Below are 19,616 nucleotides of genomic sequence, written 5' to 3' on the forward strand. Positions count from 1 at the left end.
TATTGCAAGCACATTGGATTTTGCCTCTTGTTTTATTCTCAAAAAAAAAAAAAAATACAAGCAATCCTCAAGAGGGTGAAAAATAATAAAAGAAAAACAAAAAAGAAACCTAACTTACAATTCAAATAAGAAACCCCCTCTTTAAACCCCTGCCATCGCAATTCACTAGGCACCTCAATATTTTTTTTAATTCACGCTGTCACTTCTTCAATGTCCTTTTACATCCATCCAAGCAAACTCTGGTACTTTCAGGACTAGATAACCGTAAACCCATCTTATCCAACAATTGTAGAGCTTTTAACCCCTTCCAGTCAACCTCATCTACTGGAGTGGGCAAAATCGCACCCTTATTTTATCCTTTCCATCCTCCTGAAAAATTGTAATACCCTCCACCATCAGAGATGGTGTACATATGATAAAACCCCAAGTAAATCAGATTTTGCAGAACCATAGTCCTACTGCTCTTGAATCTTTTCCACGCAAACCACCCTCATCCTCAAATTCACTAATATCAACACTTAACCATCCAACAGATCGGCCCATACCCTTGCTACACCTCACATCTGTACCTTATTTCTCTCTTGCATCAACACTTCCTTCCATGTCCTAGGTTCTGATTCCTTGTAGAGAATCCCTCTGTGGCGTTTTCGATTGTCTGAAAAATAGGTATCATTCACTGTACAAGGAAGATCCTTACCTGAATCCTCCGCCAACATTTGAAGCTACATCTCAAAAAGCTTTTTGACCATTGTCACAAGCACCACCTGGCATGAAAACATCAAACATTTTCTGATTCCACCCCAACTGTAGCTCCAAGAGTTTCCCTTACCTCATCAACCTAATCCTCCATAAAACATCATCATTTTTTGTACTGCAGCCAACACTTTTGGCTATCTGGTTCTTTCTTTGTTTCTTTGCTAATTTGAGGCCTAAATTTTTAACATCTCATTTGTTTAGTTTTGTTTAACATGGCACAATCCTCAGAACTTGGAGGTGGTGTAGAGACGGGTTTAGAAGTTTCAAATTTGGGAGATGATTGTATGACACTGTAGCTTGTGGGCCTCATTATTTTAGCATCTCAAATTAGTCCTCAGGGCCAGTTCTTTCATAAATGGGATTGATCAGCTGATGATTCACATAATTTTTCAATATTATTGTGCATTGCAGTGTGCTGGGCCCGCTGGTGTGCAAAAGCCTAACCTAAAAATGATCTGCCTCCAGTTTGGTTCCCAGTTTGTTAGCATAAAACGAGTTAATATCTACAAATCCCATCTCCAACCTTGTGTTAGAATAGGGCCAGTCATGTTGTGATTTTGAACAAACCAAGTTGCAGTATCAGGGTTGTGAGCCCATTCTTGTTCATTGACTGCAGATTATCTCCAGTTGAAGAACATTACATAATTCATATAAGAGCATTATTAGGACTACTGTGATCCAGGTCTTAAGATGACATATATTGTAGCTTCCTATCATTCTGTTTCCTTTTCTTTTGGTGGTTGTCCCTGTCCTTTTTAGGGTCTTTTTCTCATTATATGTTGGAAATCGTCTGAGACTCTACTTAAAGCAAGATTCTTTTCTTCTTTTGGATAGCCAAAGAGGTATTCACATTAAAGGGCACCAAGGAGGTGCCAGTACAATAAAAAAGATGGAGAGAGAATTTTCTAAACTCAGTTGGCAAAATATTGAACCCAAGGAAACATGTTTTTTTGTAAAATTCTGAGTAATTTATAAAAAATGTTTGTATGAAATGCCATTCAATTTATGCACAGGCAACTTCTTCATTCACAAGATCTGCAATTTCTTTCCTTCCAAATGCTCCTAAAGACACCAGGAGGTGTGATGTTCCAGATCCTCTGAGAATTTGACCTTCTAGTAGTGAAGAAGAGAAACACTTTTGGGCATCAGCCCTGCAACGTGAAACCACTTTCTCTATTAAAATTTCGCGCACCTATCTCTGTTTTCTTTATTTTGAGTCTTGATTTTGTTGCTTAGTTCTCTATATTTTTTTTCCCCTGGCTTCCTCGTACAAAAGAGATGGCGAGAAAATGAGAAGTCGATCAGTTAACCCTTAACCCTTAATGAAAAATCAATCTTAAACCTTAAAGAAGGGAACTTGAGATACTTTTGTTGGGACATATAAGCATGTTTTTTTTGGTGTTCTGAATGTATACGTGAACTACTAATATGCATTTTGTCACCTGCATTTCAGCCAACAAAATGGTCCTTCAATTCACATACAATCTTGAAGAACGGTGAACAGGCCCCAAGGTAAAATGTAGAAGCATTTTTCTTCCTCTGGAAACAAACTTAGTCATTGGAATGCTGCTACCTGCATTATTTAATCCCATCAGGGATAAGGTTTAATTTGAAGTCTTCTGAAGTTCATCTAAAAAAGTGTTCACAAGGATGCATTTTTTGCATTTATAATGGATCCAAAGCCAGGCAGATTATGTTGATTGGAGTTCAATGAATGTGTTTGTTGTGCGTGTGGTCAGGTTTATATCATGTTTCATCATTGGTCCCAAAAGAAAAAGGTTATAGGATGAATAGAAACCAGCTTTTCAGGGTCATTCTAATAGCCATTTTTTCCCCCTTCAATTGCTCTTGTTAACCTCAAGCACATAATTTTGTTCTTGATATTCTAGTTTTTATGTCTATAATTTCACTTATTGTCAATAAATAGTTTTTTTAAATTATTATTATCTTTTTCAGAACTCCAGCATTTGCAGAAGACATCCTTGGTGGGGAAGCTGGAGAGGGTGAAGGGGTAAAACTACCAGAAAGGTCATTGTGGGCTAAATATGTGAGTATTCAAAGAGTTGATCATATTTTCTTTAGTTCTTTCTGTTTCCGTTTATTATTGTTTGTCTGTCACTCACTACTTGGCCTAAAAGCTTTAGTTGTTATGTGGGATCTTTCAGCATTCCTTTGAATGTATCACTTATGACATTCGATTTTCACATTTGTGGGGTAGGAAAGTGACATGGGAGTAATTCTCACATTTTCTGGAAATGAAGGAGTCCACCAAGCATGGTTATCTCATTCCCTTTTTCACCCATGGGAATCTTGCATTGGAATCCCATTTTTACAGGCATTGTATATATATATATATATATTTTTTTTTTCGTTTTTTCTTTTTTCTTTTTGTTTTTGTTTTTTTTGGGGGGGGGGGACTAAATTAGTAATTTGTTCTCTCTATTTTGGTTGATCATGAAGGAGTCCACCAAGCATGGTTATCTCATATCCTTTTTCACCCATGGGAATCTTGCATTGGAATCCCATTCGACAGGCATCGTTTTTTTTCCCCTTTTTTTTTCGTCTTTTGTTTTTTTGGGGGGGAGGGGGGAAGGACTAAATTAATAAATTGTTCTCTCTATTTTGGTTGATCGGACTATAAAACCCCCTATAAGATGTTATGACTCTTAAAACAATAAATCATTATAATGTAGAAAATAGAAAGTAATAACAAAATGAAAATAAATTATTATAATATAGAAAATAGAAAGTAATAAAAAAATGAGAATAATAATATAATATAAAATTATATTTCTATATATATTTTTGACAGAAAAAGAAATAAATTAAGAAAGAGGAGAAAAATGGCAGCCTAGTAGAGGATAAGAGATCCTTAGAGCTAGAAAAGAAAAAAACAAAGGAAGATAATGAGAAATGAAAACCAAAAACAAAGTTAACATACTCTTAAGTAAGAAAACTCCTCTTTGAGCTCTTCCCAACCTTGCTAGCCTCAAATGAAGGAACCACCTCTGAACAAATTCTTCACTTCTCAACCTGCCATCCAACAGACTGAGCTTATGCCCCACCTGTGTTCTTCCGCCCATAGCATTCTCCACTGGGAAGCTCACTCACCAGACTGACAGAAGTAATATCAGACCCAGTTAACCTGCTGCCCTTAACTCCTCTCTTTTCTGTTAAGAGATGTCTTCCCACCTTTAGAAGCACAATGGATACTCCTGTTCCTTGTTCGAAATCTTTTGACCAGGAACATTAATGTTTCCTTGGCCCTTGTTATTCATTTTAGGACCCGTTTGGTTTGCGACTGGACTCAGTATCGGAATCAGAATCGGAATGCACTGGAATTCGAATCGGAATGACAAATTCTGGTTTCATGTTTGGTTTGATAGAGAAACGGAATCGAAATCAAATGCTCTTGTTTGGAATACCTAGTTACAAGAACTTTTTTCTATTTTTTTACCTCAATTTGAAAAAAATAATGTTCTTTTAAGAATAATTTTCATACATTAATATTTCTTTAATTTTTAAGTAAATTTAAAAAAAAAAAAATAGACAATCAAGAAATCACAACGTAGGTTTTGTCTCTTAAATGAATAGTTGCATAGAAAAGGTTGCTCACATGCAATGCAATAAAATTAAAAATACTAAAATGTTATAAAATTATTATAATTTTCAATAGAAAGTATGAAAAGTAATAAATTAAAAACATACCACATATATCATATAGTTAGTCTGTTAGAGCTTCCTATAGTGTTCCCAACAATTTAAAATTTAAACAAATGCAATTAATCTTAATTTAATTATTTGTGGGTTAACATACTTTAATATTTATCTAAGATATATGGAAAGTCCTATCTTGTATGACACCGCCATGGTCCTCTTCGACTATCAATTGAATAAATCTATGTTCAGAGTTATTATCTATTTAATATTTTTGCAATCGCCATATATATGCAACAATTACGATCAATATATACATATATGCGATCGAAAATTAATTTGAAACAAAATTTATTTATGTATTTAGTGAAATTTAATAATTTCATAAACAAAGTGGTTAAGCCACAATAAATTTTTTTTAAAGATTAAATACCATGAACAACATCATCATCTCCATAAATCCAAACATAAGACACCCAAAAGACTGCAACTGCAATGATAGTTTTAATTCATAACTATCTAAAGACAATATAAATATTTCCAATAAAAAGTCCCTCATAAATTATCCAATTTCATATAATCCATATAGAGTCCTAATGACTAGCACTAGTTTTGCCAATACTATGATCTATAAGACCAATAGTATAACGTCCCTTAAGATGACTGGGAAGAGAGAAAAACATGGAAGCTCTACTTGTTTCAGAAGCAAATACATCAGCTGCCTGAATGATTTCTAGTCCAGTTAATCCTTCTAATTTAAACAATTCCTCGACCACTTTATTTCTTCTATTAATCATTTCATTTTCGTGCGTCATTACTCTAGCCATAGTAGCAAAATGTGGCACTATGTCATGAACAAAAGACCCGAAAATGTCAGACATATTCTCAAATTGTTTTAGCATTGGGTCATTAGAAGACTCGGAACCCTTTCCATCCTTGCGCCTATTTCAATCGTCTTTTTTCTGCTTTGTGGAGTTATTAGATGATATCCTAGATGAATGATGATATTGGGTACTTGATTCACCTTCACCATGTATTGCCACATCATCTTCATCAATGTTAAGATTTTTTGCATCTTCTTCTTCCATATTATGCACAACATCCACAAATGTTTCAACAAAATTACCGGTTGCTTGATCTTTTCCATATACCTGTCCAAGAGCCTCAAAATGTGGATAGGAAACTCCATATAATCGTCTAGCTTCTTTGTGCCCTTATCATTTAAAAGTATCACATACAAAATAAATATTGAACAATTTTAATTATTTAGTAGTTTTGAAAATTATAATTTATAACTTAACTTGCACCATTCATCATAAGCTTGTTTCTCACACAAAATCATCTTCTTTGTTTGATACCATGTGAAACCACTCTTGCCCAACATTTCAGATATTGCATGATATTTTTGCTTTAGAATCTTCACCCTTGACTCTATGTGAGGACTAGCCTTTAGGCCACAGTTAGGGATTTTTCGTGCAAGCATCTCCTCCACATGTGGGAGATATCCATTCCTAAATCCAGTGTTTGCTTTCCATTGAGGATCTATGGACAGCTCTAACAAACAATCAACCAAAACTTCATCCTCATAATGTGTCCATTTACATTTATTTTTTCCTCTACCACGAGTAGATTGTATATTTTCACTAATGTCCATCCTATTGCATTGAAATGTTATCATGGTTTTTAAATTAACCATTATAAGCACTTTAAATAACTAATAAATTTTAATATGAAATTCAAAGTAAACAATTTATGAATACATTATGGATAAAACAATTAGAGAACAAAGTTCAAGCAAACATTTGACAAAAATAAGTTAACATAGTGCTAATATATTTAAAAATATCACTTTCTATATCTAACTCTCCAAGAATTAAACATTTGTTGAGCTAAGGTATTTCTGAAATTGCTCCATTGATCAGTAGATGAAACATTTGTAATAAACTCAACTTCATCATTTTCATCCTCTTCAATGCCATCTTTTGCAACATCACATATGGGTTCTATAATGTTCCTAGGCATTTCTCTCCTTATAAGATTATGTAACAGAGCACATGCCATTATAATGCGACATTGAGTTTTAACTGGAAAATATGAAGGGCTTCTAAGAATACTCCAACGACCCTTAAGCATCCCAAAGCTTCTTTCAATCACATTTCTTGCTTGGGAGTGTTTCATATTAAAGTATTCTTCTGCACTTTGAGGTTGGTGCCCAACTCCCCACTCATTGAGATGATAACGTTGCCCTCTATATGGGGCTAGGAATTCCTCTCCATTAGTATATCCAACATCAACCAAGTAATAAGAAACCTTAAATAATAAAAAACAAACAATATATTAAATGAGGAATGGTGATTCACTAAGTTGTCATTTTATTTTAATAAGTAAATCCTACCTTGTGGTAGCCTCAAGCCATTTGGCCTAGATATAGCATCACATAAAACACAACCATCATGTGCGGACCCTTCCCAACCAGGCAATATATATGAACTGCATATCTGGTGAACACTGAACACACACTTAAAACATTGGTTGCAATGTCTGCCTTTCTAGTCCAATGCCTTGGTTTTACTTCAGCAAGGACACTAACTCTATTATAAGTTCCATCTATGGTTCCTAAACAATTCCACAAAATCAAATAATTTTACTATTATTAGATATCTTCCATAGTCATAAGTGAAAAGAAACATTTTTTTGTGTATGTAATACACGAACACACGTCTAAGTGTACATATACCTGAAAGCATTTCCACCTATCATCTGTGCAGTCTCCCTTTATAGCTTGTGGTTTTCTTAGTAGTATCTTATGCAACTTCAATACTGCTTTAAGACACAAATTGAAATATCTACTTACAGTTTCACCACTTCTAAAAAAATTATGCCTGATTGTCCTGTTTTTTCTGGTGGTGGATGGATGTATGGACAAACATAGCCACTATCTCTTGTAAGCTCTCCAACATCCCTAACCATCTCGCCAAGCACATTAAATGCGTGTCTATCCATGTGAAGTTGACTTGCACATGCTTGATTACTTTCATAAATAAGTCTATGTAGGTTCCCAAATCTTAATGGCTTTTTATTTTTCTTTCTACACCCCAGTTGACGTTATAACATATTAACCCAAGACTACCACATGATGAATATCACGAAGACAAACATTACCAAGATGCAAAGAATATGAACTACATGCATTTGTCTTTTCTTTCTCAAAGATACAGCAAGACGTGCCATATTTTGTGCACACATTAAAGTAAATCGAATATATGCATTAAAAAATCTTGTAATACTGTTTTGAGTTAATGTCAAGAATAATAATAATAATGACAATGACAACAATGACAACTAATCTTTGTAAAATTAGGAAAATTGAAAGTAATATGATCACTACATTTATTATTCTCTTTAATTAATGAGTGGCATAATTTAGGGTTATTTTATGCAAATAAAAAATTTATATACATTTAAAAAAAAAAAAAAGTATAGTTCATTTTACAAACATATACATATATATATATATATATATATGTATATCTCCACTTCATAATAATGTAGAATTGTGAGCCATAACGATGGAAGAAGTGTATTTTTTTTTTTTTTAAACTGTAGTTACATCATTGATAGCAATATACTTTTCTGATTGAAACTTTGACACTTCACTTAGAAATTGGCCGAACTGTAGCGGCTAAAAACTGATATGATTGAAAATTGCAGTGACTATCGAATAAATATTAAGATGAAAATAAAATTTTGAAAATTAAATCAAATTGAAATCAAAAGTTCTATTAATTTAAACCAAAAAAATTAGTCTTGACTGAAACTGTGGCCACAAAGTGGTATTGACTTTTAATATTTATATTTATATTTTTCCTTGATTAATTTTACAAATATTAATATTTCCATCCCATAATTTACAATATAAAAATTTAAATTTTAATCATTAAATAATTTTTAAATGCGCTTTTATTGAAATAATGCAATTATATGGCTGGAAAAGACAATGGCCGGAAAAGGTACTGCCCGGAAATGGTGGGGATGGAAAGTAGCAGAAATCAAGATAGCCACTATTTCACATGAAAAAGAAAATAAAACAAAAGATGGCGTTTAAAATAAAAAAGGATGAATGGATGGATTTTTAACTAACAGATATTCAACCTGTTAAACTGGCCGGCTGCTGCTTCACCGGAAATATTGCAGCAGTGCTTCCTTCTGCAATATTTAGTTCAGCAATGCTTCCTTCTGTTAAGTTGATTTGAGATTTTTTCAACAAGTTCTTCTTTTGTGGAAGAAGGAAGAAGAAAAATATTAATAATTGAAGAGAATACCTGGAATGGAGAAGGGAGTTAGCGTCAACGCCAGTCACTGGAAAACAGAGCAGCAGAAAAGAACAGAAAAAGGGAGAAGAAGATGAATACGTTGTTGGAAGAGAAAATTAGAAAATAAAACTGTCTGGTGGAATGGAGAAATGATTCCGGACTAAAATTAAGGAATCTGTATTTTAGTTAATTCAGGAATCTGATTCCCATGATTTCTGGGAATGGGAATGAAAATCTTGAAATACAAACGAATGGAATGGGAATTTTCCATTCCAATTCCAATTCCTATGGATAATTCCGGAAATCCAAACAGCACCTTGTTAGATCCATGGGCTAATTTAAAAGCCTCTCAAGACTAAGATTAATGTTAGGAATTTGGGCCTGTTCACTTAAATAGCCCAACTATGAATTAATCTGTCCTGGTCCAGATCCAAACCCGCTACAACCTGGTGTTGGGTTTGTTCATAATACATTCCTAATGCTGGACACCATCAAGGATATAAGCAGACCTGGGAGGGAGAGAGAAGTTACAGAACAGAGGAGAAAAGGAAGTAGAGAAGAAGAGGGAGAGAAGAAGAGTGAAGGGAGAACATGAGGGAATTGAAATGAAAGAATGGACATCGATTGTGGGCTCTGCACCAAATGATGTGGGACAGCATCAAGGATCTGCAGCCATGAGAGATAGAAGGGAGGTAAGGGGAAGAGGGAAGAGGGAAGAGAGAAGGGGGAATCACATTTTAACTTCTCAAATCTAATTCATCAACAACTACTCATACATGGCTTTCAAACACTATTTGCCTCTAACACATAAAATTACTCCTATACCCCTAAAACTAAGTGAAATTACAGACAATCCCTAAAATACATCAATATTACAAGCAAGCCTCTAAATACAGATAATCCTGTACTAATTAAACTAAACACACAATAAACTATTACTAAACCCAACAATCCCTTGACCCAATTCTTCTAAATTAGTCTCCAACAAGGATCTGCCAATGGTTGTGCTTCTTGTCCTTTATCAAATCTTCCCCAGTTAGAAAAAATCCAGCCTTGAATTTTGAAATGTCGGAGGATCAGAAGTAAGAAGCGAGCGAATTTGGATTCTTCGAAAGCATGCGTGAAAGGCAGCGGTTGATTGATATTAGAAACCCTGTTCCATTGACAGGACCATAGACTTAAATTGAGAATTAGCATCAATAAACACATGGAGAATGACAAGCTCAACAATTGGAATGCTTGAATGACTTTGAATGTCTTCAAACACATTCATTTCCTTGCTTGTACTGTTTTCATGTTAAGTAACTTTGACATAATTAAATCCCATATTCTTTGCCCTGGTTGGTTGGTAGAGCAGACTTCAAAATGATTTTCTTCCCATATAGTGGAAGACTTGTGTTCTCATGTCCCTAGTCACACCCAAATCAGCCAACTAAGGAGAATCAAGGAGTACATGGTTAGTATTCCTTGTTATGGTATTACAAAACATTAGACAAAAATATTTCACCCATTTGGATAAGAACCAAACCTCTTTGACAAACATGTAAAATGGAGTTATCAACCCAAGATATCTCATTAGGATCTGGGTGAGGTTCTGGATGAAGTTGCATACGAGGGACCTCAGTTATAGAAAACATATTCATAGGACATCTTCCATCAATGATGATTTTGCAAACATTTCCTCCACACTTGAGTAAGGTGTGAAAAAGCTTAAAATTGTGCCCAAAGTATGACAAATGGTGTTCCTTTTTCCAATGCTTTGTCTTGCAATTATACATCACCAAAGACCCTTAGACAAGTTGCTAACAGTCCTCATCTATTCTTGCAAACCACAAATCCAATTCTGAATGTTCAGGAACTATCTTCACTTCAATTTACATGTGGTCTAGATCATGGTTATTAAAATCACGAACAAAAATTGGAATCAATTAGAATCGTTGTTGAATCGTAAAAGAATTGATAGAATCGTAGAATTGAAATCGTAGAATCGTAAGTAGAATTGTAAGTAGAATTGTACAGATCCTATTTTGTTACCTGGATTGGGATATTTCTTTTCCCTTTTGGGCTTCAATAATGTGGCCCAATACATGTTTTTATTCGCCCAAAGGCCCCAAAAGGTTTATGTTTGGTCCAAAGTCTTCTGAAACTGGGGCAAAATGGCTCCCAGCCTCCCATTGATGAATTGATTCAGCAGAATCTGCACCTGACTTCCCTGGAGTTCAACACCTCAGCCCTCTACTCTAGATTAAACAAATTCACAAAGACAACCCACGAGCACAGCAATGCAAACTGATTTTAATTTCTGGAAGTGACAAATTCATCCAAGGTGCTGATGGTTCAAGTGAGGCTTCAATTTCTAGATTTTTATATAAAAAAAAAATCATGCTTGCTTGTAAAATATGCTGTCTGGAACCAAATAATCAAGCAGCAAATCAAAATCTCAGGAGAAAACACCAAATTCTTGTGGCTGGAGCAATTTCTCGTGAATTTGGCAGTTGCAAGTTCTGGAAACTAACACATGTTGCTGGCGGTGTGTCTTGGGCGATGAAACTTAAGGCTAAAGTAGATCAGGGGGTTTGCAAAGATGGTGGTGCTTTGATGAAAAACACAGCAGGCTTGGGTGTTTTGAAGGTGGGTTCGGGTGGTTGGAGAGTGACTGAATTATAGGGAAAGGGTTTTGAGGAGTACTGATTATGATGGCGTGGGAGATGTTGCGAAAATATTCCAGGATTAGGTGTTCAGTAGATGAGGATATGACTGGAATTTTAAAAAAGTTCAGAACTGCCTTGTTTTTTTCTTAAAACTAAAATTTCTGGGTAGAGAGGATGGTTGAAGTGGATGAAATCTGGGATTGGGATTTAAAGTAACAGAGAGAGAGAGAGAGAGACAAAATAGAGGGAGAGTAACAGAGAGAAGAGAAGGAGAGAAGAACAAGGCAGCAGAGAAGAGAGAATGGGATGCTGGCAGCAGGGGCAGAATAGAGAGGAGAAAGTTAAGATCAGAAGCAGAGCAGGGTGGGAGACAGAAGTTACAGAATAGAGTAGAGAAGGAAGAAAGGAAGAAGAGGCAGGGAAGATGAGGAAATTGGAATGAAAGAATGGAGATTGATTTTGGGAGGAAATTGAAATGAAAGAATGGAGATTGATTTTGGGCTCTCTGCCAAATGATGTGGGATATCTCATGATGGATCTGCAGCCACAAGAGATAGAATGGAGGAAAGGGGAAGAAGGAAGAGGGAGGAGAGGAGATACAAAGGGGAATCTCGTGTTAACTTCTCAATTGAAATTCATCAACAGCTACTTGTACATGGCTTTCAAACACTAGTTATGAGAAAGCCTCTAGCACATGACATTACACGTATACCCCTAAAACTAAATGAAATTACAAACAAACCCTAAAATACATAAATACTACAAACAAGCCCCCAAATACACATAATTCTATAGTAATTAAACTAAACACGCGAACTATTAACTAAACCTTCTTCTGAAAACTAGTCTCCAACAAGGATCTACTGATGGTCTTGTTTCTTGTCCTACATCACCTCCCTTTTTTTCCACTATCTGGTCCAAGTCCATGACATTCCTCTGACATCCAGACCCACTCCAACCTTCGTAGCACTATCTTCCACAAGAGAAACCCTAGCTGCCTCACGCACCCTAGTGACCCCAGGAAAAACTCTAGCTGCGTAAACTGTGAGAACATTATTGTCCCCCAGCCTGAGATACTTCACCTGCATCTTCCCACCAGAATGAGCACTATGCTGCTACCACGACATTACTCCACAAGCAGTTTTCTCAACGACTTCCTTCACCTGTATCTTTCTTCTCTGCCAACACAACTTGGGTCCACGGACAATTGCCTTCCTCCTTCCCTTTGCCTTCACAACCAGCACCAGAAGAAGATACCCAACCAACAAATGAAATTCTTCCCCAGCGCCAACTTCTTCTTTAGATCCACCTTGAAGAAGCACCAAAAACCTTCCTCCTTTCCATCCAAGCCCTTGCTCCAAAAACTTTCCCACCTTTGTTGTATGAATCGCCATCCAATACCACATGCTTCTAACAAAAAAACTTCAAAATACCCACCCATTCTTCCAAAAATTGAAGAAAACCCATAAGAGAATCGATTAGCAGCAACTGAAGACTATCTCGCCCATCTGTTATGTACTTGGGTGCTTGATTGTGTTCAAGAACGAAAAGAGTGATACCTTCACCCACTTTATACAATCTCAGATTGAAGGTTTTCCCTTTGGCCTGGATTGAACATTCATGAGCCCCTCGAGTCATCTTCCACTGCAGCCATGGTGCACTTCTGTGAAAGAGACAAGAAGAAAGGGGAAGGATCTGTTAGAGAAAGAGAGAGTATTCATTGTCCCAGTAACAACAATTAGTTGAGGGCCTAGCAAGTATTCAATTATATATTAAATTTTTTGGATAATTTTTAATTATTGTATCTTTTTTTTTTTTGGATAGCAAAAGAAAATTTCATGAATAGGAAAATAATTTGCAGGAGGGAGAATGAGACATCTCCCAAAAAAGATCTTGAGCAAACCAGAAGAAAAACTAAAACGACAAAGAAAGAGAAGATCAGCAAACAAGCATGTTCCTCCAATCTCTTTGTAACTCCTGGAAACCAATCCCTTTGAAAATCCAAGAACGCACCAAAGTGAGGGCAATTACTAACTATTGTATCATTATCTGCATGCTTTTTATTACTATATTTATAAAATGATATAATATTGCCCATTATCTTATAATATATTGTTATCATCTACAATAACAAATTATTATAGTATTAAAAATATAGAGTAATGTTATATTGTTATATTAAAATATAATAACATAATTGATTGTAGTATCATCTAATATTATAATACTTTTAAAGTAAAATATCATTGCGATAAGATGAAAATTTTTAAATTTTATGTAAATATGACTGTTCTTTATATATTATTAAACGTGATGATCAGGATATATTTTGGTAATCTTATTGACATGGTTGGTGCAATTCCATGTCGAAGCCATAATTTTCAAAATCTATGTGTAATGGCCCTTACATAACTGTATCAGTGGCATTTGAGACTATTACGGGGCTATATCTCGCGGGTTCCTCATTTCATGACAGTATTGGTTGATACGGCCCTTTATGTTATCATGAAGGATGGGTAGGGCTGCTACAAACAATTACAGGGCGCTGCATTTTCAGATTGTCCGTGAATGACTAAATTCTATTTTTTGACTCCCTTTTCTGCATTTTCACCATATTAAATCTTAGGAAAAGAATCAATTTCAAGTTGGTTTGTCTTAATCAGTAATTTTTAAAATATTTCATTTTTAGCTGTGTTTACTTTGATATTCAGAAGTTTTTCTTTAGTAACTAGCATTAAGATAAACCTAACTTTTTCTCTCATTATAATAACTTACATATTTGCATATTGTAAGTTCCTTAATTTTTTTGCTATTTTTATTAACTTAATTTGGTGGAAAAATATGTTCTATTGCTTTGTGTTTTTGATAATAAAATTCCATTAAATAAAACAAAACTGGAGGACTAGACATCTCCTGGTAATCAATTTAAAAATTACGATAGTGCTGGCCTCCAACCCATTTGAAGGCCAGACAGAAAAATCCACCCCCCTCCAACAAAAAAACAAAAAAAACCCTAAAATAATGTTCTTAGCTCTGTCCCACACTAATTGGAAAGAAGTTGTTTGAGCCTTGAAAATTCTCATATTTTGCTTAAGCGACTGGGTCCAAAGGATTGCGTACAACACACATGCCCAAAAAGGCCCTCCCTTTTCTTCTACTTTTCTTGAAGCCCCAGAATCCCACCAGCAAGAAGTCACCCATATTTAGCTCTTTACTGTTTATTTTGCTGGAAATAGATTGTCAATAGGTCTTCTTTGGGACGGTGTGGTGTTTGGCTTCTCTTTGTGCATATAGTGTTGGTTCTTTTAAGGGCTGCTGTTTTCAGGATGTCAACTGAGGCTCGGTGGCTTTACTAAGTTGATGCTACTTTCTCTTTTTTCATGTGTGAGGACTTTTTCTTCTTTATTTTATCTGATTCTTGTTGCTAGTTTCAAGAAAGCTTCCTTTCCTATTAAAAAGAAACGAAAAGAAATCTCCCACATTTTGTGAGACCATTTATGCTTCACCAAAACAAGAAAAAAGAGCATTCCAAAGTTGGCTCGCTACCCAACAATGTAGAGAGAGGCATGCATTTGTCTTGTTAGACTCTCATCACATCATTGAAATATATGGGCTGATGGCCTCATAGGCTCTTCTTACCGGTAACACTTGATTTGTATTAATCCTGTTTAGAGGCAACGCTGAGTTGAAAGCCTAGACCTTGAAAGGAACCTGATCCTTCAAAATGATAAGATATGATGGAAGACAAACTAGGGTTTTTGAAGGTTTCAATAAATGAAGGAAGAAAGACTTCGAAGAAGAAGTCGAAGAATCCCCTAGCTAATCCCATCACTACTCATTTGGGAAGTAAAAGAGCCCAAAAATACTCAGCAAAGTGATAGTCTCGTCCACCTCCCTTTCATTGGGACTCCTTCCTAAAGAAGTGAAATTCCTAAGAAAGAGAGATCGTGCCCGAAGGGTGAAAAATGTAATTGGTGCACATGAACAGGAGATAATCTTAAAAGATGAGCACCAATGTCTCCAATGAAACCTCTCTCACCCATATATCCAATTAATCGAATCCAATCACCATTACCTGTTGTGGGACTCCAAGGATTCACATGAGAAACATTGCCACTTTGGTATCTCACCCATTATGATGACTTCATACTTCTAACAACCTTGTGTTATGGGGGATTACCTCGAACGGGTACCTTTATAACTAGATTCCAATTAAAGAGGTGTTTAGATACGATATTACCAAGGTGCAAATTCCACTTAGACTTGGGTCTCCTATCCTCATCCCAACTAAAAGGATGATCCCTCTTATTCTACCTTGTACCAGACCAAAGGAAATCTTACACGTGTGGGAGCTCTAAAAAGGATGAAAAATGTATAGGAATGATAGAAAGGGAAGCATTAATGAGTGTAATACCAAAGGGATTGGAAGGCAGCATTGGTGTAAATACTTTGCTTCTTTTTTCCTTTTGTTTTTGCTGTGAAGGAGGGTGGCTTGTCCTCTTTTTCATGCATTTTTTTTTCCTTTTATTGTATCTAAAGAAAAATGAGTGTAATACAACCCTCGCATGATGAGTATGCCCTCTTCCACCCCTCTAATCTCTTACCCACTCTCTCTTTTGATCCCAAATAGCAACAAATTTAGGGTTACCTCCCAAACAAAGATGAAAATAGGACAAACGCGTAGCTAGAAAACACAGCCTATGAAGACTTGAACCCCTTATCTCTATGATCCATATAATGCCAACTACCCCACTCTTGGACATTTTGTTCTTCAACCACAAAATAGGAGGAAAATGAAGGTGGCACCCCTGCACCTCCTCCCTACCTACCATTTTTTTTGAAAAGAAAAGAAGCTTCCCTTGGAAAAGAAAGAATATAAGTTAAGGAGAATAAGATGTCCTTTTTTTTTTTGGGGGGGGGGGGGGGAGGTTGGGTACAAAAAGAAAAAAAACAATCAAAATAATAGTGCTTGCCTATCCCAAGGACTATCTAAAAAACTCACTCATTTAAAACAACTAGTGGCAAAGCACCAAGTTAGGCAAAATAATGAATCCTATCCCATGACCAAGAAGAACAAACTTTTTCCCTGTAAATATGCATGTATTTTGCTCCATATGAATTTCTCATGACACTCTGAAAACCGCACCTCTGCAATGGAGGGGCATCTTTACTCCTACGAAACCCTAAAAACAATGAGGCCAACAAATGCTCCACTGAATTGAGACAAATCCAATGCTCTCCGTAGAAACAAAAAAGCTTATCACTAATTTTCTGGGCAAAAGCACAATGCAAAAGCAGAATGAGTTATTGTTTTTGAACTATCAATATATAAAGGACACATATAAGGAGAAAGGGCCTTTGAAGGTCTTCCGCAAAAGTAGTTGGTGTTAACTCTATTAAGAACAGCAAACAAAATAAAAGCCTCGATTTTAGAGGGGACTTTGGCCTTCTTAATACTTTGTGGAGTGGAAAGGATGTATTAGCACTAGTCAAATTTCAAAAAAGGATTTGCAAGAATAAACCTTGAAGAGTCCAAAGACCAAGAACGACTATCTCTCCTAATGGAAGGAAGACAAACCCCTAACAGTAGTGATGGCAATTACAACCTATACCCATTAGCCCACCCATACCTATCATAGATAAGAGGGTTAGGGTGTACCCTTGTAATTATACAAGTCTAAATGGGTAACCCATTTAGACCCAAAAATTAAATGGGTTAAGGGTGTGTCCGCCTATCCCATCAACCCATTTACATTTTTAACCTTATTAATTATAATAGTAATTAATCTATTCATTGTATCACATGTAAAACTATACTAGGAGAAAGTAACTAATATTATAATTTGATTCTTTATGCACGTATTGTAATTATATACTGTTCAGTTCGAATATTTATTTAATTACGAACATAATTTTATTTGGTCTTCAAACTAATTAATATGCATGCATGTTCGTAATTGCATAATTGATTCAATTTAGATATGTCGTAATTATGTAGGTATGTGATTATAGGATTGGTTATACTTATCATTTGTAATTAAATTACATAATTACATAATTAATATTATAATTCGGAAGTCTACATGCATAATTTTATAATTATGGACAACTTGGTTACAATATGTACATAATTACACAATCATGTATATGTACGTAATTTGGTTTGTTTTGGTTTTCCAAACCAATTAATATGCATGCATGTACATACTTTACCCAATTGGTTCAATTTAGATATGTCTGTAATTATATAGGTATATAATTATATTATTTCTTCACTACACCTCTCATTTGAAATTAAACTACATAATTCCATAATTAATACCGTTATTTAGAAATCTATGAATATAATTTTGTAATATGAACAAATTGGTATGAGTATATTGATAACATGAAATTGTTTGGTTCATATGCATGCAACTTGCATGTTTGTAGTTACATAATATGTCCTTGTAATTATAATATTGGCCATACCTAGCTATTATTTGAAATTAAACTACATAATTGCGTAATTCACACTATAATTTGGAAATCTACGTACCTAATTTTGTAATTATGAGCAATTCAATTTGAAGATGTATGTAATCACACAATTATTCATGGATATAATTGGTTTGGTTCTGTTATCCAAAACACCTAATATGCATGCATGTACGTATTACATAATTGGTTTGATTTAGATATGTCTGTAATTATGTAGGTGGTCGTAATTATAGTATTAACTACACATATCATTTGAAATTAAATTACGTGCGTAATTGCATAACTATTATTTGGAAATTTATGTAAATAATTTTGTAATATGTGTGTAATTAACTACGCAATTATATATGCATGCAATTGGTTTAATTCATTTTTCCAAACTAACAAATATACATGCATGTACATAATTATGTAATTTTTTCAATTTAGTATGTATGTGATTATGTAAATATGTAATTATCGTATTGGTTACACCTATCATTTGATATTAAAAAAACGCAATTATGTAATTAATTCTATAATTTGAAAATGTTTGGACATAATTTTACAATCATGGACAATTCAGTTTGAATATATGTGTAAAGACACAATTATGTATGCATGTAATTGATTTGGTTTGGTTTCCAAACCAATTAATATGCATATGCATATATGTTATTATGTAATTGGTTCAGTTAATTTATATCTGTAATTATATAGATATGTATTTATAGTATTGGTTACTAATATGATTTGAAATTAAAATTCGTAATTGAAATGAATTTTATAATTCAGAGATCTATTTACATAATTTTGTAATATATTGATAGTTTGGTTTGAATTTGTGAGTAATTACGTAATTATATGTACATAGTTGATTTGTTTTACCAAATAATATGTATGATTGGAATTATGTGATTGGCTAGATTTATAAACACACAAACACAAACATGTGTAATTATATAGGTAGTTAGTTATAATATATTGACTACACCTATCATTGAAAATTAAACCACATAATTATGTAATTTCGTAATTACTACTATGATTTGGATTTTTTCAACTGGGCAACAAAATAACATCTAAGGATGGTGGGAAGATATGTGGCGATAATGTTTGAAGTTATAAAATTGACTTGGTATTCAAAAATTGGTTTTACATGTTTTAAAATTAAATAAATGGGTAAATTGGTCGACCCATGTGTAAATGGGTTGGGTCATAAATGGGTCTAGATATTTATATAAATGGATCATGAAAAGGTAATTGGGTCAGCAGTGGCTGACCCATTTTAATCCAACCTATGCCCCTTATCCACCCATTTAACATGTGTATCTAACAATAACAAAGAAAGGATGTATATTATGGAGTGGAGCAATATTCGCTACCTTCAGGACTCTATGGAGCAAGAGGAACATGATTATTAGGGACTGCGCATCCTGCCCTGGTCTCTTATGGGATAGAGTGGTGTTTGGTTTCGTTTTGGGCCCATTCTTTTGCCTTTTTCTGGGGTTTATACTTTATCACTGTCTGACCTTCGAAGGGATTGGAAGGCAGCTCTTATGTAATTTATCTGGTTGAAGTTTATAGTATCTTGAGGACCTTGTCTTCCTCCTCTGTGAATTGTTTTTGGTTCTTAATACAACCTAGAAGAAGAAGAAGAAGAATGCCTAAAAAACAAACAATAAAGATGGGGAAAGGAGATGAACAAATGCGGTAGTACTTCCTACCTAAATATTTTCCCTCAGACAAATTTTGAACCATTACCCAAAACAAAGTTAGT

General features: G+C 34.7%; 1 protein-coding gene across 3 annotated transcripts in view; it reads left to right on the forward strand.

Annotated features, from left to right (window-relative positions):
- LOC131152978 (uncharacterized) overlaps positions 1-19,616 on the forward strand; it is a 39,111-nt gene that overhangs the window by 15,589 nt on the left and 3,906 nt on the right. For all 3 annotated transcript variants that reach the window (XM_058104968.1, XM_058104967.1, XM_058104966.1), the window contains exons 6-7: positions 2,210-2,268; positions 2,713-2,803. In XM_058104968.1, the coding sequence (XP_057960951.1) occupies positions 2,210-2,268; positions 2,713-2,803 (150 nt within the window). The remainder of the gene's footprint in view (positions 1-2,209; positions 2,269-2,712; positions 2,804-19,616) is intronic.

The sequence above is a fragment of the Malania oleifera genome, chromosome 4 (assembly GCF_029873635.1).
Source record: "Malania oleifera isolate guangnan ecotype guangnan chromosome 4, ASM2987363v1, whole genome shotgun sequence".
Taxonomy (NCBI): Eukaryota; Viridiplantae; Streptophyta; class Magnoliopsida; order Santalales; family Ximeniaceae; genus Malania; species Malania oleifera.